This window comes from Carcharodon carcharias, chromosome 21 (assembly GCF_017639515.1).
Source record: "Carcharodon carcharias isolate sCarCar2 chromosome 21, sCarCar2.pri, whole genome shotgun sequence".
NCBI classification, from domain to species: Eukaryota; Metazoa; Chordata; class Chondrichthyes; order Lamniformes; family Lamnidae; genus Carcharodon; species Carcharodon carcharias.
Window position 1 is genome coordinate 54384292 of NC_054487.1, and position 25869 is coordinate 54410160.

Here is a 25869-nt window from a genome sequence, read left to right on the forward strand (position 1 = left end):
AGAAATGTGTTTTTGATTCCCCCTGTATTTTTCAAACCCTTAGTTTTGTTGCGATCCAATTCTCTATTATAACCGCGCCCCCCCCCACCCCGACAGCAAACTTGAGATCTAAAAGGGCTAGTTTATTTTAAACACACTCAATATGGAGCGGAGTGGGGGGAGGTCACTACATAGCCCCCGGTACATTCATACAATAAAAGAAGGATAAAGGAAAGAAAGACGTACAGGGCAAAGACAGCTGAGAAGATAAGAGTTATTGTTTCACTTTAGTCCAGAGTTCAGAATCAAAGTCCAATGATGTATTCTTTCAGAGGATGGGTGGGGAGGTGGGGGGTGGTGGGGGGGGGGGGGGCTGTCATATGACATGACTCCCACTTCTCCTCCTTGGTTTGAACAGAGGGTGTATATTCCTGGTCTGGATTCTTGAGGTAGTTAATGTTTCAGCAATTAATAAGTTCATCAGACTTTTCTAGGTCCTTTTGTCCTCGCAGACGGGTCGCCTCCATTGGTCAAGGGCCTGGACTTAGAAGTGGAAAGGGCCTTTGGTCAAGTCCAGGGGATTTGATCTCTGCAGTCACATGGGCATTAGTGCCTCTTTAGAGATAACAAAGTTGCTGCTGCTCTGAAGGCCAAAAATTTCCTTTGTGGGGTCATAGCTGCAAGTCAGTTAAAACCTTTGTCCAGTTTTAAGAAAAATAATTTTATAGATTAGCCAGGATTATATATATACGTATATAAATGAGTGAGATCTTAGCCCCATTAACTACTGTGTTCTTATTTATTCATTGATTTATTTTGCTTTCTTCTACATTTTTTTTATAGTGAACAAGTTAGAGTTTCGCCTAAAATATAGGCAGAATCTTATGCCCTCCCCCTTGGCAGATTTGGTGGTGGTGGGGTATTTAATTAGTCAGCAGGGTGGCAGGAGGGACCCCACCATCTTCCTACCTCCATCCTGATTAAGTCTGTAGAGAAGGCTCCACCATGAATTGAGGCCCTTAAGTCAGCAATTAGTGTCCACTTAAATGCCTCATCCCACCAATGCTAGTATTAATCCTGCAGTGGATAGGGCGCTTGCCATGCAGGGAGGATGACAGACAAACTTGTGTGAGGTTGCTTGCGGTTCTTGGTGTGTTCCTCGGTCAAAGACACTGTCAGATCAAGGGATCCAGCATTGGGAAGGTGGGGGTAGAGGGGCGAGTTGTGGTACTCTGAAAGCCACCCCCCTGCCCTTGCTTCCGAACAACCTTCCTCCATCTCCCCACCCCTGCGGCCCCCACTCCACATCCCCCTTTCCACCATCAGTCATCTGTGCTTGGGTGATCTGAGAGCTCACATGGGTGTCATACCACCAGCAACCACTGCTTCCCTGGTGATGCAGCTGAGTACAGAAGTGCTGCTGGCCTCTAATTAGCTGGCAGCTCTCAGTGGGTGGGATCTCTGCCCTTGGGGCCCTTGATCCTGGGAGAAGTCCCACCCCTGGCCTGTTAAGTGCCTGAATGGCATGAGATGTGGCAGGCCTTCCCGCTGGTTCTCCAGTTAGGGTGGAACCGTGTGGGAGATGACACTCTCTGGAGGCATGGTGTTTTCCACCTATTAGAAGGATCAGGAGTGCATAGTGGATATCACTGTTTCTGGTATAATTTAGTAGTAAAAAGGTAGTTACATGTCCTGAGCCACATTATATCCAGTTTATTGTATCCATAATGTTAGGTTTCAGTTCAAAAGATGGGCTTATTATGGTCGCTGCTTTTTGTGGTGAGCACAAGTAAAGAATATTGGGACATAACCTTAAGTATACCAGTTTTATTCCACATCTATTTATTACCAATCAATGACAAATTAATTTCACCAGCTCAACTATATTGTATTTTCTAATTTTAAAGTTTAAGGCTTATTTTATTATGAAATAGAGTCAACCTGCATTAATGACCTTACATCTTGTTGGAATAAAGCCTAAAAATTATCTGAGAACTTAAATCTACTATACTTTTTGCTATGGTGGTTTGAACTGCTTTCCACAACTAACAATAAAATAAAGACAATGTTAAAAATAAACTGCTGTGCTTAAAAGGAACAAAGAATAATGGTTCAAACAATGCACATGGTGACACACACAGCTACATTAGACCAACAAAGCTAATACACTTCACCACTCAACAAATATTTTGCAATGTTCTATAAACAGACTCTAAAAGCTTGTTGACCAGATCAGTGAGGTTTTCATTATATTGGCTACAGTTCTAAACATTAATGTAATGAATGTATCACATAATGACAGCTGCACATGTCAGTAAACAGTAAATAATGATTTTTAAATGGAATATATACGTAAAGCAAGCTTACAAAGCTGGTAAGCATTATATGCAAAACATGAAGTCACAAAGTTCTATGAGTATTAGTGGGAGAACAATTTGTACAAAAGTATAATATGCAGTAAGGCATGTTTAATTCACAATTGCAGCTGCAAGAGATAGCATGAATTGCTGGGTGTATTTAATGCTGGATTATAGCAATTTGAAACATGTCAAACACATGGCTAACGCCTCATGCTTCACTCATTCTTGCGTAAACCTGCATTGCCACCATCCATTATACCCTTGGTAACAACACAATTTTGCAAGTAAATATTGTAACACTAAGTAACCTTCGAATTCAAGTTGTTTAGGAAGGGGAAAATTCAATCTTGTGCATATAGTACTCCTGTCACTTTGGTAGACGGTCTGAAAGCTTTAAGATTAATTACAATGATAGAGACTTTCAAATGTAAAATATAGTAGTCATCTTTGGGGGGATATTGTAACATATAAAGCAACATATGTATGATTGTCACAATGTACTTTTGCTTTAATTTGAGAAAAGTCTTAATATGTTAAAACACATAATTTTATAATATGCCCTGGCCTACACCTTATACCTAAAGGTTATGAAAATATGACATTTCACCCTAAAGTGAATATTCTTTCCTGGCTGAGTCATAGTACATGTATGATCATGAAGTAACTTGAGTGAAATTAGCAAGCTTTTAGCATACATTATTGATCAGTACAAATACTGCTATTTGTATATAACTGTTAATGTAATATTTTGATCTATGAAGAAGAGTTTGATTTATAAGGGCACATCATCTTGATGGTTTTAACTTTGGAGAAGTGGTGTACCAAACTGTTAACATGAAGTAAAGGTGGAAAATCCAAAGGTGTTTTGAAAAACATGTTGAGAGGACATTCATGGAAATATCAGTGGCACATCAGAAAGATGATGGTAAATGATACATTGAAATACAAAATTCCATTAAATATGTCTGTTAAAGGAGCATCATTTTCACAAAAAGAGCCTTTGACAAACTTTTTGTTTACAAATGCACAATCTGGTGACATGTCACATCAAATTGCATGTTCAAATCATCTCTGCATTAAGTCAGTCTATGTGATAAAACTGACAAACAGCTCTTCGCTTCTCAATAAGGAGAGATTTTCATGAAGACCATGACTACATACCTAATGAATAATGAAACAACCAAAGTGTCAGTTAAGCCATGTTTTGTGTGCACACACATATGTTGAACAGTTTAAATAATTGTTGATAGATTTATCATTGCAATGTTGTCAGCAAAATGTGTAGGATTGGCAACTGTAGACATGAACTTGAGCACCAATAAACTCACCTAACATCTCAAGGACTTTTCTTTCTGTTATTGAACAGAAGCAAGGGAGGACTTAAATAATTTCAATCAATACATTTGTCTAATAAAGAACTGCAAATAAATTAAAATATCTGAGAAACTATGACTTGGTTAGAATTTCTGAATGGATTTCCATTTTGCTAACTTTCAACTTCAGAAGTTAAATTAACATTGATCTAGGTTTTCATCTATTTACCTTTTTCAATATAAAATAATAAATGATCCTTCTTGAAAGGAGGAAAGAAGTTTTTCCTCAGTAATAATAATCATTTTGCCTGCAATTGAGGCAAACATTTCCTTTCTATTACACTCCTACTGCTAAATTAGTTTAATCAATCACATTTTCTTGGCCCTGTTTTGGAGAAGTCTGTGACAGAATCTAATTGTAACAAGAGCAGGGGAAAGGATTTGCATGAATTAAAATTAAGAGGAGCAAGATAGAGATGTTGCCAGTTTAGGGGGACAAAGGATTGGAAACCAGGACACATTGAGCTTAATGAAAAAGCTATTGATGCAAAAAAGTTAAAATAAAACATTTAAAATTTTGAGATTAAAGGGGTGAAATTGATCTTGCACAGTAGCATAAAACAGACAAAAGCCTCGTCCCCCAATTTTCTTTTCCATTTTCACCCCTTAAGGCACTTGTGCCAGTAGAATGTACAAATGTATGCAGCTGGGATCATGTGGCATTCTCATTTTCTCTGTATGCATTGACCATTTTTATTAAGCTAAAATATGTGATTTTACTATTTTTTAATGTGGAAAAAGTACCACAAATGCATAGCGTAGATTTTTGTCTTCACCTGCATGATAACTTGATTTCAATTGAATGAAAGTTGTGTCTGTTCTATAAATGGCAGGTGAAGTACTCCAGCAGATTCCCTCTAAGGTGGCAAGGAAAAAAATCATTTGTCTATATTTGAATATTTATTTTCAGTGCTATGGAAAGAATGGTTTTGTGGGTGGTAATGGTACTGGCCAGTTATCCTATCGATATGTTTTCCTCTACATAATATTACACTTTCCAACTGATGACAATGGGACTGTTAATAAGTTAGAGCCGTAGAAGTTTTCAGCACAAAGAGAGGGCATTCAGCCCATCGTGTTTGTGCTGATTCTTTGCTTGAGCAATTCAAAACCATTTCTACTGCTTTGCATTCTCTCGTAGCCCTGTAGCTTTTCTGCTTCAAATGTTTATCCCTCATAATATATAATTATTTAATATTTAACATAATATATAATTCTCTGTGCTACAGCCTAGCTAAGTTACTGCTTTTGTTTGGCATATTGTGGTTATTGGTTTAGGGTGTGGACTTTCTTGTTTTAATACTTGTATTGTGATAAGAGCAACATTTAAAGCGCTGATTGGTAATTTTTTTTTAAATGGTCTTGGAGGCCTGTCCTCAGCAGAACTAAGGTCTCCAGCCATGTTTGTGCACCACACCCTGTACTTCACTGCAACTAGGATGTCTTTTTCTAGCCAGTCAGCTGGTAATATTACACATTTTAGGTGTACCAAAGACTGATAGGCCCAAACTTTAACATCCATTATCCTCAGTGTTGGAAAATGTAATTGAATGAGACCTTGAAAGAGAAATTGAGCTTGTTAGTACTGATTTTTTGAGTGCTATAAATGCCCTTAGAGTTCCAAAATGGCATCCACGATGCCTGTGCACATTTGTAGAGTGAATAGTGCTGGAAGCCATATTATTTCAGTATTTGCACAAGCACGTGTGGTGAACGTCCACAGAAAGTATGCAATGCAGACAAATTGTCAATCAATGTGCAACATTGATTTGATATCAGCTGTGTCATTTGGATGTCCTTATACACAAAACACAATATTGCATGCGGTTATTCCAGGCAAGTAGATGGCAAATGGTATAATCCTTTACTGTTACAGGGTCAAAACCTGGAACTCCCTTCCTAACAGCACTGTGGGTGATCTACACTACATCGACTGCAGCGGTTCAAGAAGACAGCTCACCACTACCTTTTCATGGGCAATTAGGGATAGGCAATAAATGCTGGCCTTGCTAGCGATACCCACATACCGTGAAAGAATACATTTTTAAAAATTGGCCTTTATTATAAGAGAGTTGGAATATAAGATAAAGCTTTGCTTCAAATGTTATAGGGCTTTGGTGAGACTCTATCTGGGGCAGTGAGTACAGTTTTGGACTCCTTACTTCAGGAATGATATACTTAGAGGGCATGCAAGAAACCTCAGATTAATTCCTGAGGTGAGAGGATTGCCCAAAAGAAGAGTTTGAATAGAATGGATCAATGCTGTCTGGATTTTGGAAGAATGAGAGATGACCTCAGTGAAATATATCTGATTCTGAGAGGGCTTGATAGAGTATACATTGAGAGGCTGTTTCCCCAGCACAACAGTCCAGAACAAGGGCTCATAGTCGCTGGCTAAGGGCCATTAGACTGAAACTAGGAGAAATTCCTTCAATCTGAGGGTTGCAAATCTTTGGAATCCTTTACTCAAGAGGCTGTGGATGCTCAATCATTGAATATATTCAAGGCTGAGATCAATAGATTTTTGGGCTCTAAGGAATTCAAGGGGTATGTGGATTGGGCGGGAGAGTAGAGTTGAGATTGAAACATAGAAACATAGAAGATAGGTGCAGGGGTAGGCCATTTGGCCCTTCGAGCCTGCTGCACCATTCATTATGATCGTGGCTGATCATCCAACTCAGTAGCCTGCTCCCGCTTTCTCCCCATATCCTTTGATCCCTTTCACCCCACGAGCTATAGAAACATAGAAATTGATGATCTTATTGAATAGCGGAGCAGGCTCAAGGGGCCATAAAGCCTATTTCTAATGTTCTAAATGTTCCAAAGCATATTTATAAATGAAAACTTTCCATATTGCATACAAAACCCAATTAATCATCCTTGTGCATTCTCTTAGAGCCTGACTTATGTGTGCTTTTGCCTGTTCTTGTGCTCCTACACTGTGTTATCCAGTGTACTGCAGAATGGCTAGTGGATGACTATTGACTTTCTGTGCAGGAGACTACACATGGTCTTGGGCTGAGGATGCCTGGCTGGGTGGGAGCAGTCTGGGCTGGTTGGTTGATGCGTAACAGCAAGGGCATTAGTGGAGTAGGAGGATGAGTGCTGCCATTCTGAGAGAGGCCAGCAGGTTTGTGCTCCACAGAGCCACTGCCTGTCCCTTGGTATGGCATCTCAGCAATCCTGGTAATGTGTCCAAGGAGAGCTTGCTGGAATTTTGCTCTGCCAGCCCCATTGCATACTGTAATCCATGGTGGTAGCAGTCAGAGCTTTCACTTCAGCACTGATGTTGGGGTCTGCTGCAATGGAAACTGTGACATTGGCCATCAGGCACTGCATCATGGTTGGCTGATGAGTGCATGAGCAGAGTTGACCACCACTTAAATGCTGGAAAAGATAAGTTCCAAACTCTGCACAAAGCTCTATGCCAAGTTTATGCTGGTCCTTGCCATTGACCACAGTTTTTCTGACAGGCTTCCCAATGCACCAAGCGTTTTGTTATGCATGCCATTAGCATCCTTCTGTAGGCTGAGTCCTCTGCAGCAAAACTTGTGTTCAACACTGCTTGCCAGTGAAATAGCGTCTAAGCTATCCTTGACACCTGCTCTATCTGCAGCCCAATTGTCTCACCATGTGCAGACCATCTGCAGTTTGTAATCAGCAAAATTAGGATGGGAGGGAAATGGAATATGAGAAGGAGAATTGGGTATACAGATATCATCACCTTCAGTGGCTTTATCCCCATCTATGGCCACAGCCTCGGCAATGATCATCCCAAAAATGGCCACTTTTGTCTCTTCCATGGCAGTCATGCTATGCAAATGCAGTTGTCACTCTTTGGTTATCTCCTACTGCCTAAGACTATGTGCTACCTTGTCCTGCAAGAGAGAGGGAACTGTGTCAGTGAGTGTCGTGAAATTTTTTGGGTGACAAGGCTGTCATGGTTAAATAGCTGACTATGCAAACTGGGATATGGGTGCAAGGTTTGCAGCACTACTAAGTGGGTGAGGGTGAGGTGCAGCATAGGTATGAGGCTGATTGATAGTGATCATAGTAGCTGATTGATTGGGTACGGTGCTTTGAGTAATGGCTGAGGCTATTGGTGCAGTTAGTAGGCAATGGCATTTGAAGATGTATTCACTGACCTTGCCCATTCAAGTGAGGTCATTGAATGTCTGGTGGCTCTGCATTCAGGTCCTTGGGCTTGACTTCTGGCATTGACCTTCACAGCTATTTGTTTCAATTGCCTTTTGACCATGAATCTGGAGGGCCAGCTACCACACTCCCTCACCACCCACCTGACCACTGCTTTCTTCCTTTCCCACCTCCCCCACTAAGGCCTTCAGTATGCATCCAAAAACCTTGTTGCCATCCGTCCACTTGTTTGCCATTTTCCAGGTCAGATTCTCTTCAAGCATCACTCCAAGCACCCCACACCAGCCACAATACACTCTCTTTAAGAGGTACAGGCTAACTAAAAAGTGCTACCAAACTTTAAATGATGTTAGCTACTTAATGATAATGACCCCCTGCTGAATCACCCAGCCAATGAACAATGAGGTTTACACTGGCTAGATAGAGTTCACTCAAATGGCCATGCAACATGTTTGAAAACCTTATCCAGGATTTAAGCCTGCAATCTGTTGAGGGCAAGCTTTCCTGGTTCACAAGAGCAAATTCTCCTGTTTTTCAAGTTTAAAGAAAAAGGTAAGCAGCACAGAAAACAAAAATAATAATTCCTATGAGAAGCATTAAACCCTGAAGTTTTATATGGAGTGAGAAAAGAATGTAAATCTGTGAGGATGAATTTATTACACTGGAAACTGGAATCGGAATTTAAGTCCAAGTAAGATTATTTTTAAATAAACAGAAACATTAGCATTGATAATATAAAATCTAAACATCTCGGTTAAATTGCCATTTAAGCAGAATAATTCTTGGTTTAAATGTACATATTTCCTCAACTAGCATGCACCTATAATATTAAAGTATTTAATCCTCCTAAATACGTGGATTAATGTCCCACAGACCTTTTATTTTTCAAAATTATCTGATTGACCATATAATTTAGGAGTTCACTGCTGTTTGAAAGTGAAGCCTTGTGACTCCTTCATGTGTTATATCATAGCAAAGTGTTAGTCAAGTGATTATTAGGGTGTGAGGGAGTTAAGAAAATGCGCTTTGAACAGCAGAGAACTCCCTCAACAAATATTTATAAAATTTGTGTAAATTGCAGGCTGTGTTTAAAGGGAACTCCTTCTCTCCCAGGCCATTAATATTCCAAAAAATCATCCCATCGTTGCCAGCCTAAATTTCAATTTCTAAACAAACTTGGAGACACTGAAAGAAGATATTTCTAATTGGCAAATCATGCAATGAGTGTCACTTGTTGTGGCTCCAGATGTGGCATTTTTTTTATTTTGATGTGTTTCTTCCCACCAGAAAGCACTGCTCATTCAATCAGTGGTGTTGTGGTTTTCCTGTATTATCTTAAAGTGGCAGTGGCTTGTGTAGAATATAGAATCGTTGGCTATGCAATTATTTTTCCAATGATTCCTTCAGTTAGTTTTTCAGAAAGAATTGTGTCCTGTGGCTAACCCACAGCAAAACTAATCCAGCTTTTTTCCCCTTCTAAATCTTTAAAAATACTTTGCCTGTACAATGTGCAATGGATGTGAGTGATCATTAGTGATGGGCTTTGAAAATATGCTTGCTTTATTCTTTTCTTGTAAGAGCCGTCAACATCGTGTGTCACATTTTCCATTCCTATTATCTTTTTAGTTAATGTTCAATAAGAAGTATAACTGGGACTGTTTGTTCATAAACACATCTGGTTCAGCAGTTGTTTACTGTAGCTATAGCGGCTGTCAGGTTTTGTGTAACTACTTGCATATTTGTTTTATTTGTATCCTGTACATTCTCAACTACACCTGGCAAGTAGTGGAAAGTGAAGCTTCTGTTGTATTCAGGAGTGACCACCTTTTGTTTTGTAAATTTTTTGAAAAATTTCAATTTATGAATATGATTTGTGGATTTTATCTGTAGTTGTGTGGCAAAATTGTAGTACGTGATAATGCCAGTAATATTATTTGATTCTGATTTTATTGGCCTAGTCACCAGAATCAGCAGAGCACATTATTGTTTATGCATTTTGGGTGTGAACTCAATTTGATCTAACTAGCAGAAGGGGAATGTAATCTACAATGCCTGTATATATGCTTCAGATGACAGTGGATTTTCCTATTTTTCGAAAAAGGCGAAGTGGATCTTGTTTTTGTGTTTGTAGTGCTATGTGATAACTCAAGTTTTAAGGCCTTTGGGGACAATTTGTGACTCAAGAGTCAGTTGAGTGTAGATACTAGATCTTCAGGTTGCAGTTTGTGAGGTCATTGTGGCTATTTATTTACCGTAAGGATGTCAACTGATCTTAGCAGGAGATCTCTTTGCTAGCTTCCAAATACAGTACAGTTATGCAGTGAAAATGATAAAACATTTATTACAGGAGAGAAGGTAATATGCATAATTTATGCTGTTTTTAGCACAATCATTAGTGATATTCTTGATAGATTTTATTTCTAGCTTTCATATCTAATACATGCCTGGAAAATTAATTTTATATCTTTCATTTATTTGCCTATGTTAAAATTGAGTTTTAAGTCATCTTCAAGTGAACAGTTTGATTGCTGCTCATGCATGGGCTTAATTACTTCCGACGAAGGACAGTATTAAATGTTTTAAATGTCACAAAAATAAATGAATATCAGCCAGTAGATTTAAAACTAGGCAATATCTGTGATGTTTTCAGCAAGGGCTTTTTTCTTCAAATGCCTTTGAGGCAAAATTTTATTTAGTCACCCAAAAACGAAGCCCTTTGCACTATTTATCACAGGCTGATACTGCATGATTTGTAACTCACTTACAAAATTTTAATTTAGTATGATTAGCTGTGCATCATTAAACAACAGTCTTTCATAAAGAATGCTGTAAAATACTGACAGAATCAAGATACTGAATATTTTAAATAAGCCACAGTCATTCACGGTTGTCGAAGCTGGATAATACTGGATAATACATGAAATAGAGTGTTTGAATTTGTGCTTTCAATTTGAGATGTTTTTAAATGCAAGACTAAAAACATGTAAATTGCTTATATTCTATTTTAATCATGCAGTGTCCTGCAATTTGATGTATTTTGCAGTTCAGAAAAATGTGATAAAGGTATGTTAGCTGGAAATTTAGAAACAATGTTGTTACATATACTTTAAGGAAAACAGCTAGGCAGTTCTTTAAGACATTTATTTGTTGGAAGACTGTACTATGTTTTTTTTCCTTCTGTTCTGGGACTGCCTCTGTAATTGGCAGAATGGGACCATCTTGATAATGGAAGTGTAAAGGTGTAACGAGAGTGTTAATTGATGCTTCTTAATCACTTTTAGGTATTAAGTCATGATGCAAGAATCCGCGACCGAGACAATAAGCAACAGTTCAATGAATCAAAATGGAATGAGCACTCTAAGCAGCCAATTAGATGCTGGCAGCAGAGATGGAAGATCAAGTGGTGACACCAGTGGTGAAGTAAGCACAGTAGAACTGCTGCATCTGCAACAACAGCAGGTGAGTTTTGTTTTCCTTAAGACATTCTTATTTCGTTTTCATTACATTTTTTGTATTATCTAATGCAAAAGCTATTTTTAAGACAGTAAGATGTGTTCTGAATGCTTTTAGTGATTTTAATCCTTTGTATTGAAAACAAAATTCACATTCATTATTCTCCATTATGCAGATAATCTTATGCCTGAGACCATTGGATTTTAATGATTTGAGATAATAATACATTTTTGCTGATAAATATCTACCTATTTAATTTTAAATAAAGTAATGCTAATCAGCTTTATTATTTATAAGTCTTCAGTTTTTGTCTTGGACACTTCAGATGTAATATGTTATTTTCCACCAGAGGGCCACATTATTTGATTTCTCACCTACTTGTAACATAAACTGAACATGTTTGTTACGAAGCGTGAGACTCCAGACTAGAAGAACATTGACTTGAAAATAATTTTAAATTGATGGGCAAGGGTTAATTTTAACCCTTGCTTCTGGGAAGCGGGAAGACTAACAAGTGCAAAATGCACTTTTTAGTCTATGGTTCAGGCCTAGGATATTTTAACTCTTGGATATCATTTAGAATCCGCTGGTCCACTTCCCGCCTATTCTGGGCAGGAAGGGGCTGCAGAGCAATGACCAGCTAGGCCAGCTTGCAATTAAGTGAAGAGTTTCGAGAGGTCTCTCAGGAGGGAGGGAGGTGAGTCCGAGGGGGAGACCATGACTTTTTTCATGAGCCTCAAGGAAAACTTCTGTTCCTATTGGCTCCACAAAGGACATTCTTAGACGTAACTTTTCATGGTCTCTTTTGTCTACGGAACAGCTGTTGAGTTGTTTTAGCATAGCAAGAAAGCTATTGTGGCCTCCCTGCTCAGGTCCCTAATTGAAATACAATCAAGGTGCTATTGACATATTAGGACCCTAATTTTCAAAAATTCATGAGATTCCCACCTGCTTTAGGTGGGCTCTTTAACCACCTGCAGAACCCTGCAAGTTAAAATTGGAAATTATGGGGAAGGTTGAGTTCCAAGTGAATAAGTAATCGGCTTGATTTTAATTTCCCAGATTTCACTGGTTTGGCAGGGTTAAAATCGACTCCAGCATGTTCTATGACAGCTGTAAAAAAAAAAAAAATCCTTTTTTTAACCCATTTTTGAAAACCAAACAAAGTTATTATTCAAAGCAAACAAATGGAGAAACTAAACTGTTTAAGTCTTAAGCTATTTATGCACAGCGGTACTGTATTATTACATTTTATTACCCTCATTAAATTTTTCTAGAAGTATAATTTAAGGGAAATACAGCACAACATCACCATCAAAACAGCATGAAGCAACATGTACAAAGTATTTTTGTTTGCAATATTGTTGATTCTAGGCCCAGAATGAACAATAAATGATGGTCATGGACTCTGTGGGTTATACAAGGGAGAAACTGTGGTAAATTATTGGTGCTAGATTACTAGGAAAATGTTGCTTTCCTTTATTATGATATAAAAAAACAATTGCTTGAAATATATATAGGTTCATAAAGAAAAAATAAATCTTAGATGTTTATTTATACAGCAGGTAGTCCCACTATTGGGACCAACATATGCATGGTTCAAGCTTACCCAATGTTCTATCTTTATTCACTATGATTATGTGGAGATCGAGATGAAAACATTATGTATTTTGGCATATTGTTCATAGCTTTTATCGGGTTTTAATTGGCTATAATTTGAAACTTAGTTGTAAATGACATATTTAATCAATCATATTAGGTTGGATTAAGTTAGACTTCATGGAATATTTTAGAAATTTTAGCTGTTACGTTTTCCTACGTAATGTTTCTGTAGTAATAATCACTTACTATTATAAAGACCTCAATTCAATCTGCACAGGAACAATTCATCTCGTGATATTTATACCTGTTAAGCTGACTAACTGAAGTATAAAGATTTTGTAATTTTTTCCTCTAACATTCCAAGAATGTGATGCAAAAAGTAAAGTAGTTGTCTATAATTTATCAAAAAATGAGATATCATTAATATTGATCACATGAATTCCAGTTTTGACCTTACTGTATTTTTTACAAAATGCTTTTCATTTTGAAATGCTTGTTTGTTATTCCAGTTCTGGCCTCTGTACTTTTAAAAAGGCATGTGGCATTGAAAAGGATTTGTTTATAGAAGAGACAATAAAATGACACATTCTTAAATGGACTGAGGGGAAACTTTGATTCAGTTTGCCCCACTGTGTCTTTCTATGAGAAGAGATCTAGGGGGCATGGCTCACAGCTAAGGTGAGGGTACACACTTAAAAATAACTGGTTAATATTTAGACTTATTAATGTACAGAAACGACTGCCTCCTACTGAATATGGACAAGTAATTGATTTGACAGGTGTAGATGAATCACCTTAGTACAAAAGCATGATAGGATGAAAATGTTATGTGTACATTCTGAATGTAAAGGTGACACAATAATTGGGTGAGCTAGATGGCTGGATGACCTTTTTTGACTTCTACAATTTGATGAACTAGTTGGTTTTGAAGAAGAAACTGTCTAATGTATAAACCTGATAGGGGAATCACAGTACCCAAATTCAAGCTCTTTCATCTATTAATCTAATTATAACCATTCCAGAGAATTAGACAACCTTTAATTCAAATCAAATATCATTCCTATTTGGTTACAATCTAGAAGAGTGAAAGAGAAGAGCATCCACTCATTTGAAAGGTTAGTACTATTGAAAAAGGGAAGAAGTACATTTGTGTCACTTGAAGATAATTTGGCATATGATGTGAAGGTGTTAGCCTTAATGCTTGAAAGAAAACCGTCAGTAAGTAATGGGGAAAAACTCTTCTTCAAGGAAAACAATGAAACCTTTACTTAATGCACTTTCCTTGTTTCATCTCTTAAGTGTTTCAAAATGCCACTTTGTCAGCAGATTTATGTAGCTTTCCTGGAGGTTGGGGAGATGCACAGCTATAACATGAAACACAGTCAGTTTTGATGAGCTTGCACATGTGTGTTACCTGAATTAGTTGTTGTAAAATATTTACGGAGTAGTCTGGAATCACTTTGAACCAAAGTATTTGTGTTCACATATGAACAGTGATCACGACCTTGAGAAAATAATATAAAGGACCCTGGTTATCAGTTTAGACAGCTAGGTTAAAAAGGAAAAGTATCTCCTTTTTAATGCCCTTCACATGGCACCTACACCCACCACTTGAGAGCTTTTCAACATTATGACAAGACCACTTTGTATTGTATTGTTCAGACTTGAGAAGAAACCTGTATCTGCTTTACCTCAGCTTAAAACTCTTTAGATCTCATTTCTCTTTTTTCTGCTCTTTATAAGATGCAGATAATATAATTGTATATGTGTGAAATTTAAATTTAATTTTAAAGCCTTCACAATACCAGAGCCTTAACAATTAAATACGATAACAGCAACAATTATAAATACTTCACATTCCCCAATTTCATCACACAAATTGCTTACTTGGTAACTAATTTTACAAAGTTCTGAAAACGTTGCTGCTTCAAAACATAGGCCAGAATTTTTGGGTTGGCAAGTGGGGGTGGGTCCCGCTAGTCGACACACAAAATGATGCGTGGTGACGTCAGGCGTGCATCCTGACATCACCATGCGTCATTCAGATTTTCAGTTTGGCGGGCGTGCATCAGAGTCAGCTGCATGCCCGCCGAACTGTCAAAGTCATATTAAGGCCATTTAAATATCAATTAAAACAATAGACTGAGCTGCCTGTCTAACCTTAAGGTTGGCGGGCAGGCAAAGAGCCTAGGCGGCCTTCGCATTTATCACGGAACCTAATCCACGGGCGGGATGAGGTTTCATGAAGGTATTTAAAGTTTTATAAAAATTTTCAATAACATTCATAGACATGTCCCAACTCATGTGACACTTTCACATGAGGGGACAGGCCTTAAATTTTTTTTCTCCCCATATATTTTTAAGCATTTAAAATTTTCTTTTGTATTGCTGAATGTAAACTGGCATCCAGGTAAAAGTGATTTTAAAAAATCTTACCCAAGCTATTAGGGAAGCCATCACAATAATTCCCACACAAGAATGTACAAATATACAAAAGTTCCAGACTCAGACACAAAAAGATCAGCTAGTAAATTAAGGCTATCCCATTGAGTTGTCATTCCTTGTGTCTCACACCAAGACTACATATCCTCTCAGTTGCCATGTAAAAGCGAAAAGCCAAATCACAAATCAAATACCAATTTTAGGGATAAAATATTTAAAAAATCCTTTCCAATCCCTCCAGCTGATCAATATTGATCTAGAAGGCCATGTTCTGCTAGGGCCACTCAGCTCCTCACCTCATTACTGCCTTGGTTCAAAAATGGCCAAAAAAGCCGAACTCGAGATGAAGTCAGAGTGACTGCCTCTGACTTCAATGCAGCATTTGATCAAGTGTGGCATCGAGGAATCCTTGCAAAACTGGAGAAAATAGGAATCAGGGGGAAAGTTCTCCACTGTTTGGCGTCATACGTAGCACAAAGGAAAATGGTTGTGGTTGTTGGAAGTCAATCATCTCAGTTTCAGGACATCACTGCAGGTGTTACTCAGGGTAGTGTCCTAGGCCTAACCATCTTCAGTTGCTTTATCAATGACCTTCCTTCGATCATAAGGTTAGAATTGGGGATGTTCACTGACGATTGCACAATGTTCAGCACCATTTGTGACTCCTCAAATACTGAAGCGTCCCATGCCCAAATGCAGCATGGCCTGTACAATATCCAGACTTGGGCTGACAAGTGGCAAGTAAGATTCACGCCACCGAAGTGCCAGGCAATGACCACCTCCAACAAGATAGAATCTAACCATTGCCCCTTGATATTCAATGGCATTACCATCGGTGAATCCCACCCTATCAACATCCTGGGAGTTACCATTGATCAGAAGCTGAACTGGACTAGCCATATAAATATAGTGGCTACAAAAGCAGGTCAGAGCCAAGGAGTGCTCTGGCGAGTAACTTGCCTCCCAATTTCCCAAAGCCTCCACACATCAGGACTGTGATGGAATACTCTCCATTTGCCTGGATGAGTCCAGCAGCTCCAATAATACTCAAGCTGGACACCAACCAGGACAAAGCAGCCCACTTGATTGGCACCCGATCCACAAACATTCATTCCCTCCACCACTGACGCACAGTGGCAGCAATATATACCGTCTACAAGATGCACTACAAGAACTCACGAAGGCTCCTTAAACAGCACCTTCCAAACCAACGACTATTACCATCTAGAAGAACAAGGGTGGCAAAGATGTGGGAACACCACCACCTGGAAGCTCTCCTCCAAGCCACTCAACCCTTCACTGTTGCTGGGTCAACATCCTAGAACTCCCTCCCTAACAGCAATGTGGGAGTACCTATACCACATGGACTGCACCAGTTCAAGAAGGTAACTTACCACCACCTTCTCAAGTGCAATAAGGGATGGGCAATACATGCTGGCCTAGCCAGTGATGCCCACATCCCATTAATGATATAACATGCATGACATAGCATTTGGTACTATCCTTTGTATGATGCAGTCACTGTCCCAGCCAGGAACTGATCCATTTCTCTCTTGAAGGTAGACAGCATGAACACTGTATCCTCTAAACGGCACAGGTGCATCGCCATTTCTTGAATGTACCGCACATTGTAATGTTCCCTAAAACATCCCTCTGTTTTAGGGAACATTGAGCATTAGCTAACAACTTTGTTTGCTTGTTGAGGCCAGAGGACCATACCTTTTTCACTCATCTCCACAATAATAAATTAAAGTTTATTTGCTGAGCTTCTGTCTGACTGGACTACCAGCTGATACTGGGCAGAGTGTGCGTAGCACATGTGCTGCAGTGTTGTTCTAAATGACAATTGATACCTATGTACTTAATTTACATCTTAGATTTGCACATTTGTATATCACCCGACACACAGGGGCACTCTAATCATGCAGTGGGCCTCAAGGAAGATGGGAATGGCCACATTGCAGCAGAAAAAAGCAGGCAGTCACCCCCAACATTTACAGGGTATCTAGACCCTGTTCAACTGGACGGGAGGCTTCAAAATCTCCTCCAATGAATGAAAAGCCATCATAATATTTTAACTGCATGCTGATAATCCCAACATGTTCTTGCCAGCCAACGGAAAGTTGGAGCAATAGTCAAGAGCCATATGATAGGGCATGGTACTGCAGTCTCGTTTTAAAAAAGGGCTTTTTGCAACATATCTGGTGTGTGACTTTGAGGAAGCAAACATCAGATCCATTATAAATGGATATTTCTTACCTCTGCGCAGTCTATGCATAGAGGTCAATTTGAGAATTATGCTTGACCTCTCTGTTTTAAATCTTCATGAATGACCTGATGGATATCAGCAGAAGTAACATTGTTCTCTTTGCTGATAACAACACCCTCCCGAGAGTAGATTAGTTCTCATCTGAAATCAAGTAGCATCTGAATCCCTGCAGGTGGATGTAGACAAAATCAGACAGTGGCTGGATAAATGGTGTGTATCTTCAGTGCTGACAAGATCCAGGGTAATAGCTCTATCAAGAAAGATTGACCATAATGTTGCCTATCCATCTATACTGTATAGGATAGCAATCTCTCTTTAGTTATAAAAATTCATCTGCTTGAAATTGTAATTACATTGGATCTACAACAGACAAAAACAAGCAGGTAGCTGGAAAAAAAAAAGTAGTATTACAGTTTTAATCATGAGCCTTGTTTGTTACTGTTGGCAACTTGAATAGTTAAGTGATTCTGTATGTGTCATAGATGGAATATGGTAGCCCAGTTTGTCAAGCTGCACTGAAAGTCCTCTTCTCCCTTGAAGGCGATAGATTCAGACTGTGGACTTGGTCACTATGATCTATACTTGTTAGTTAATTGTGTCCAAAGCTGAAGTGATGTGGTGGGCCACAGGCTTTCATAAAATTATGACTGAATAGACACCACAAATGTGCTTGTGTTTAAGGCAAACAACACTGTTTACATCAGGGACACATAATCTGTGTCATGTGCAAATTAACCTTCTTGTCTTGAATTTCTACAGTGAGTTACAACATTTTAACACACTCCATTTTTATGACAGTGGAAAATAGTTGCACCTGTTGATTGTAGGATGGTTATTTACATGAATATTTCCTAGGTGAGCTCATTGGCATATCCATTGGAATAGTGATTGGTGTATCTCATAAAATGGGTAGAACTTATTGAGGTACATGGAAATTGGAGTGCAGCTTTTAAAAAGATAGTTCTAATTGAGCTTTTCAGCAACTAGCTGAGCAGGTAAGTAAGGAACACTGTTTTGCTCATTTTGTCTATTAGTCAGCTTGGCTGCTTGTCTAAGCAATGTTTTGTGCCACATTCCAAGAATGTTTAGCTGTGGATCAGTTGGCACAGGGAGAGTCAAGGCATAGCACAGAGCCAAAAACTGTCCTGCCAGAACAGGCGGAAGAAGGTGGAACACTGACTGAGTGGCACAGGCAACTGGTGACAAGTAGAATTGCTTTGAGCAGAGTCCTCACGTCCAGGTCCCTTTTCTCCATCTTCACTCTCATGCCTTGCTTGGACTTCCATGCTAACATTAAGCTGAAGAACACTTTGTTGCACATTAGTGAGGTGCTGAAAGGCCAAGACTTGGTTTCCATAAACCTGGTTTAAGATGACATTGATTGTGCAAACCATTGATGTGGGCCACATAGAATTATTCAACTGCATTGTCTGATGTTCAAGGCAGGTGGTCACTCTTTCCATGGACATGGGTATCAATGCAAAGGCCTGCAACGTCATGGCACTTATGGTTGAGATGGACTTCTCCAGTCGCTCTTCAAGTGTGTGCAGTGTGACAGGAAAGGCTGTATCACCTCACATATTTTCTACTGTTGCTCCAGAATTTTCCTCTTCATCGATAGTCCCAGAGGCTCAACATCTGCATCCAACTCAGCAGAGTTTGGAAAGTCTAGCCGTCTCTCCATTGCTGTCATCACTTCCTCCACCTGCTTCTGCTCACTTGTGATGTGTAAAACACTATGTGAGAATTCAACTACTGATTCCACTGAGATGCGTCTATCTGAGCTTGTGGACAGTGTGCATGAGCTCTGTGAAGTGACCTCCTCTGAGGAGTTTTCATTCTCCTTGTACACTATTCTCCTCGTGCACCATCACCTGCAGGACACTTGAGAGCCTGTGGGAGTTGAACTACAAGATGTCAAGTTGCTAAATCACTATCATATACATTGTCATATATCAGTAACTGCTGGCATCAGTTCATTATAAGTGAGTGTTGTGTGCCATGTGGTTCTGTGACAGTTGATTCTGTCACTAAGCAGCTGGGAAACCCATCTCTCCATCTCAAAAAGCCAGATGCACTGAGACGCGGCTTATTTTCAGCAGCACTCCTCTGCGGCTATCAGGATGGAAGTGGCTGAAGGGCCATCTCTGTTGCTCTGACTCTCCTTGGTTTTCTGTATATTCTATAATTTATGATGAAGAAAGTGATATGAGGTTGAGGCTGGAGTATCTTCAAGCATAACTTTGCCCTGTGTTCCCTTGCCCCAACTCTCAATATTATACATTGCATCACCTGCTTTCTCACTCCCATGTACCAGCTCAGATATTTTCAGTGGAGGACAGTTCGTAAGGATGTGGTACTAGATGATTCCACAGAGCCCAAGAGAGCCAGAGGATTGGAGAGAATAGGGAGCGGTCAGGAAAGACTGTCCATTGTTTTAGGGTCTTGGGACTCAGAACTCATGCATACTCACCTGAAAAGAACGAGGTTTGAGGAATATTGTATCTTTGTGTATGCTGAGAGGAAAATCTCTGACATGTACTGCATCTGACAGATGTGATTCATGTCTGTGGGGCAGAAATTGATTATAGGTCATTTTTTGTTATGTAACATTTGGCGCCCTGACCACATGCACCCCAATCAGGACACCCGAGGTTGGCCCAAAAGTGGACCTTGAATTTCATTGTCGTTATTTGGGTGAGCACATGTTGTAGCACCATAGGAAGTTAACTCCTTTATAAAGGTGAAGTTCTCTTTTTATGGGCTAGCTCAAAGATAATTTCTAGGGGGTAGGGTCATCATGATCATGATAGTTATGGGCCTGAAATGGGCACAGGTAAATTTTCACCTCCCTGAGTTCAAGGTTTCAATGTAATTTCCACCATTGGATCATCTGTAAACATTTAAAACTTTGTTGGCTACTTCTTCATGAAGAATATAATCAGTATCAAAACCTGTGTAATATGATTTATGTCTGTTCAGTGAGTTGACATGACTGGACCTGACCTATGATGGTTAGCAGCAAAGTGAGATTATAAATCATATCCCACTAGTTTTGATTTAGCATCATATGTTAAAAATACATCTGGTAACATGGTAAAAAAAAATAGTATATTTCATTGTGGTTTTGTTCAGCGTGGACAAAGACTCTAAATACTATGTATTATGTTGTGTGGTTTAGAATGTTTATATTTTGAGAAACTTTTCAAAGGAAAAGTAAACCCAGGAATTAGAATCTGATGTAATGTTATGTATGAATATGAAATTTATTTTGTGAAGATTATATTGGTTGGTACAGAATAAATTTAGATACCATCAGGGAGATCCCAATGCAATGTTTCTGCTTGGCACATGTAGACAAGTACATAAAACAACTGTGGATTTTATATAGTCCCTATTGGAGAGAACAGCACACCTGCGCCTAAGGGAACTGCACCTATACCTGAATTGGCTGATGTCAGCTCACTCTGTTTGGGTTCCCACAGAACCATTCAATATCAGACATCACAGCAGAATTGATTCTGACATGAACGCAAGAACTGAATGCCTAGGAAGAGTTGAGAGCAGCTGCTCTTGACATCAAACCAATGTTCAACTGAGTCTGCCACCAAAGGAGCCTTAGCAAAGCTGAAGTCAGTGAGGGTAAAAGGGAACCTGTCCAGGAAGATGGCTATAGTTGATGGAGTTCAGTCATCATAGCCAGAGGACATAATTGCAGGAGGTCAGTCACACTCCTAATTTTCATCCCATTGATTTCTTTGCTAATTTTTCGTGTTATGATGATGAGATGAAACTTCATGGGCCTGTGATACAATCTTCAAAAATACAGTTAAAAAATAGGCTGATAAAGACCGTAGTATTTGTACAATACTATTTTGATTCCAGAGACCATATAAAATGGTATGGAAGTATAGCGATTCATTTACTGTAAGATATCTGCTGTACATCCCCCCACCCCCCACCAACTTGTCACCTTGTGTAATTATAAAGGACTTCTTGAATACTAGTTGGTATTAGTATACTGGAAAGGAGAAATAGCTCTTTATTCATTCAAGGGATGTTGGTGTCACCAGTAATGTCAGCATTTATTGCCCATCTCTAAATGCGCTTGAGACATTGGTAGCACGCCAACTTCTTGAATACAACTGAGTGGCTTGGTTGACCATTTCAGAGGGCAGTAAGAGTCAACCACGTCATGTGAGTCTAGAGTCACATATAGGCCAGATGTTTTTTTTTTTGATTTATACTTTTATGGGATGTGGACGTTGTTGGCTAGGAAAGTGATTATTGACCATCCCTAATCGCCCTTGAGAAGATGGTGGTGAGTGTCGTCTTGAATCGCTGCAGTGGTGTAAGTACATCCACATTGCTGTTAGGAAGGGAGTTCTAGGATTTTGACCCAGCGACAATGAAGGAATGGCAAAATAGTTCCAAGTCAGATGGTTTGTGGCTTGGAGGAGAACTCGTAAAAGGTGGTGTTCCCATGAATCTGCTGGCGCCTTGTCCTTCAATGTGGTAGAGGTTGCAGGTTTGGAAGGTGCTGTCCAAGACTGGGTAAGAACAACAGATTTCTCCAAAGGACTTATATGACAATCCAGTAGTTACATGGTCATCATTACAGATATATTTTTTATTTCAGATGTATTTAATTAACTGAATTCAAATTCCTCGGTGGGGGCTTTGCTGGGATTTGAACTCATTCCCATGGATCATTGGTCAAGGCTTCTGGATTACTAGTTTAGTTAAATAACCACCATGCTATCATATCTGTAAATAGTGCCCATTTTCAAAATGAATGACAAAGCGGCTGCAAGCAAGTACAGACCCATTGGCCTTGCTTCAGTGTCATGTTAAATAATGGAATTGATTATTAGGAAACTTTAGATTATCTGTACCACAATAACCAAGTAAACAGCATTAATCTCTAGTCAGGATAGAAATATAGGGTGGAATCTTGTGGAGGGGGCAGGGGTCTTAGCCATCAGCTGGAGAGCCAGTAAGACCCCCACGTTGCTTCTTTTCGAGAAGGCCAGCCACACCTTGTGCCACTCAGGCACTTAACTGGGCAGCAGCAGATCTTCCCCAGGGATTAAGGACACTGGGGGCAAAAGTCTTGCCCACAGCTGGCAGCTCTTCTGCACTCAGCTTCGCCACCAGGGAGGCAGTGGCTGCTGCTGGCACTACACTCACCTGGAGTCTCAGATCAAGGAGGGACCCAGGTAAAAATGAGTGATGGTGGGAAGGGGTTATGGGGGGAGGGGCTGTTGGCAGCAAGACAGGGGTATGGATCTCACGGGGCAACCCCTGTCCCGATGCTGGGTCCCTCATCGGGCACTAATTGCCTTTGAATGACGGAGACCTCTTCCAGAGCCCACAAGCGGACAGACCAGGGTTTGCCTGTCATGCTCCCTGCATGGCGAGTCACCCGTCCGCCCATCGCTGGGTTAATTCCAGCAGCAGTGGGATGTGGGACGTGGGCCTTAATTGGGCATTTGTAGTCCTTAACTGGGCAATTACTGGTGGCAGTGTGGGAAGAGCCTTCAGCCTCCATCAGCCTTCCTGCCACAGACTTGATCGGCATGTAAATGTGAAAGTGGATGTGTCCCCACCTGCAACCTCCTGCCGATTAAATGCCCCTCCACCACCAAACTTGCCATGGGGAAGGCACAAGATTCCGCCTATAATCTCTGACCAGCTTCCTTGTGGAAGATTTTTAACTTGCTGCCTGGACATAAAACAAGCTTTGTGTTAGGACCATATTACGTTCATTCAGTTTCTGCTGCATCTGTTCTAATGATGCCACCTTCCTTAACAGTGCTTTCAATCTTTTTCCATCAACAGAAGATCCCCCTCCACCCTCATTGAGAAGATCCTGGACCACGTCTATTCCAATTCCCGCACTTCTGATCTTACCCCTTTCCATCTCTCCCAGAAACTTGATAGGATTCACCTTATCCTTATCTTCCATCCTACCAGCCTCCATATCAATGGATCAGCCTCTGCCATTTCCACCACCTCTAGCACAATGCAACCAAACACATATTTCACACATTGCCTACCCTTTCAGCATACCAAGTGAACTGTTCCCTCCATGACTCTCTGGTCCACTCTTTCCTTTCCACAGCACCTATCTGTGCAAGCAATGTTGATTCAAGACCTATGCTTTAACCTCCTCCAGTCTCATCTTGCAGGGCTCCAAATGTGACTTCTAGATGAAATAGTGTTTAACTTGTACTTTCAATTTAGTACATTGCATTTGCTGCTCATGTTGTAACTCTTTCAAGAACAAACACCTTTCCATCTGTTTTTCAGATGAAGTTACATTGTTTTAGAGTTTGCCATTGTGAGATTTGAACTCTTGATCTTGGGATTACAAGCCCAGTACCATAACCACTTGGCTATTTAGGCCAAGCGCTGCTCATGTTGTAACTCTTTCGAGTACAAACACGTTTTCATCTGTTCCTATTCAGATGAAGTTACATTGTTTCGTAGTTTGCCATTGTGAGATTTGAACTCTTGATCTTGGGTTTACAAACCCAGTACCATAACCACTTGGCTATTTAGGCCAAGCGCTGCTCATGTTGTAACTCTTTCGAGTACAAACCCGTTTCCCTCTCTTTCAGATGAAGTTACATTGTTTCATAGTTTGCCATTGTGAGATTTGAACTCTTGATACTCTTTTGAGTAAACCTGTTTCTATCTGTTTCAGATGAAGTTACATTGTTTCATAGTTTGCCATTGTGAGATTTGAACTCTTGATACTCTTTTGAGTAAACCTGTTTCCATCTGTTTCAGATGAAGTTACATTGTTTCATAGTTTGCCATTGTGAGATTTGAACTCTTGATCTTGGGGTTACAAACCCAGTACCATAACCACTTGGCTATTTAGGCCAAGCGCTGCTCATGTTGTAGCCTACTCTACAATGGGTGCAACCAAATGCAGATTAAGTGATCACAATGACCCTGAGCTTCTGATTGGCTGTCATTTTAATTCTTCATCACACTCCCACAGTGACTTTTTTGTCTTTGGCCTCCTATATCGTTCTGATGAAGCTCGGTGAAAGTTTGAGGAACAGCACATTATTTTTCAATTAGGCACTTTATTACTTTCCTGACACAACACTGAATTCAACAATTTCAGATCACAACCACCGCTTCCATTTCTTTAAACAACAGCTGTAGGTGGAGTTTGCTGCTGCCACTTATGGCTTTTCTAGGCCCATCTTTTGTTTCTTACCTGTCCCATTATCATCCTCTTTTGTCATTTAATCTCGCTGGTCTTGCACCCCTTCACAGACCTGCAATTTTATTCTTTCCTCCACTACCTCTGTACTTATTTAATACCTGTTACATCTCTAACTTTTTCTAGTGCTGATGAAAGGTCATCAATCTGAAACATTCACTTTTTTCTCTCTCCACAGATGCTGCCTGACTAGCTGAATATTTCCAGCATTTTCTGTTTTTATTTCAGATTTTCAGCATCCACAGTATTTTATTTTTGTGGAACAAGCTTTTCTGGGCTGGTCACCCATTATAGAAACCACCCAATTTTCATTTCCATTAAATTCAAATTGTCTACTCTGTCTTGTTGAGGATGTGACATTACAAGTTGCCAGTGGAAAGCCTTGTACAGGGACCTCTCAAAGTATTTGACAGAAGTCCTAGTGAAAGACTACCGGTTCAATTCAACACACTACTGTTCTTAATTTACACCAACAGCTTGAATTCAGAAATCTAAAGCAAATCACTTCAGCAATCAACATACCAAGTAGAATGCTGAATTATATACCCAAATGGGGAAAAATTGGATCTCACTGGGCCGATGTCCCATGCCCAAAGGATACTTTAGAGATGCCTGATACAAAATTGTTTTGGGCAATTTTCAGGCAACTCTGGCAGCAGTCTAAATCAAATGTAAGGCCTCTCACAGATGCAAATTAAGGGCATGCACCTCTTTTACCCCATTCTGTTAAATTTGATATTGCAGAGTGGACAGGAACCAAACTTTCTCCACCTGACAGTCTTCAGCAGCCGCTGAAGACCATTATCCACCACAAGGTAAGGTTTTTCAAAAAGGTTTTTAAAAGTCATTGCTGTGGTTCTTCATCTACATAGTGTTCCATATCCCTTATGCCATCCAATTCCACGGCTGCTCAACAACCGTCCATGCCTCCCTGAACTTGTGATGAGGCAGGCAATTCCATGGGCTGAATTTTTCTGTCGGCGAGCAGGGGGC

General features: G+C 39.8%; 1 protein-coding gene across 3 annotated transcripts in view; it reads left to right on the top strand.

Moving 5' to 3' along the window:
* foxp2 (forkhead box P2) overlaps positions 1-25869 on the top strand; it is a 920115-nt gene that overhangs the window by 461638 nt on the left and 432608 nt on the right. For all 3 annotated transcript variants that reach the window (XM_041215859.1, XM_041215860.1, XM_041215861.1), the window contains one exon: positions 11149-11326. In XM_041215859.1, the coding sequence (XP_041071793.1) occupies positions 11159-11326 (168 nt within the window). In that variant the 5' untranslated portion in view covers positions 11149-11158. The remainder of the gene's footprint in view (positions 1-11148; positions 11327-25869) is intronic.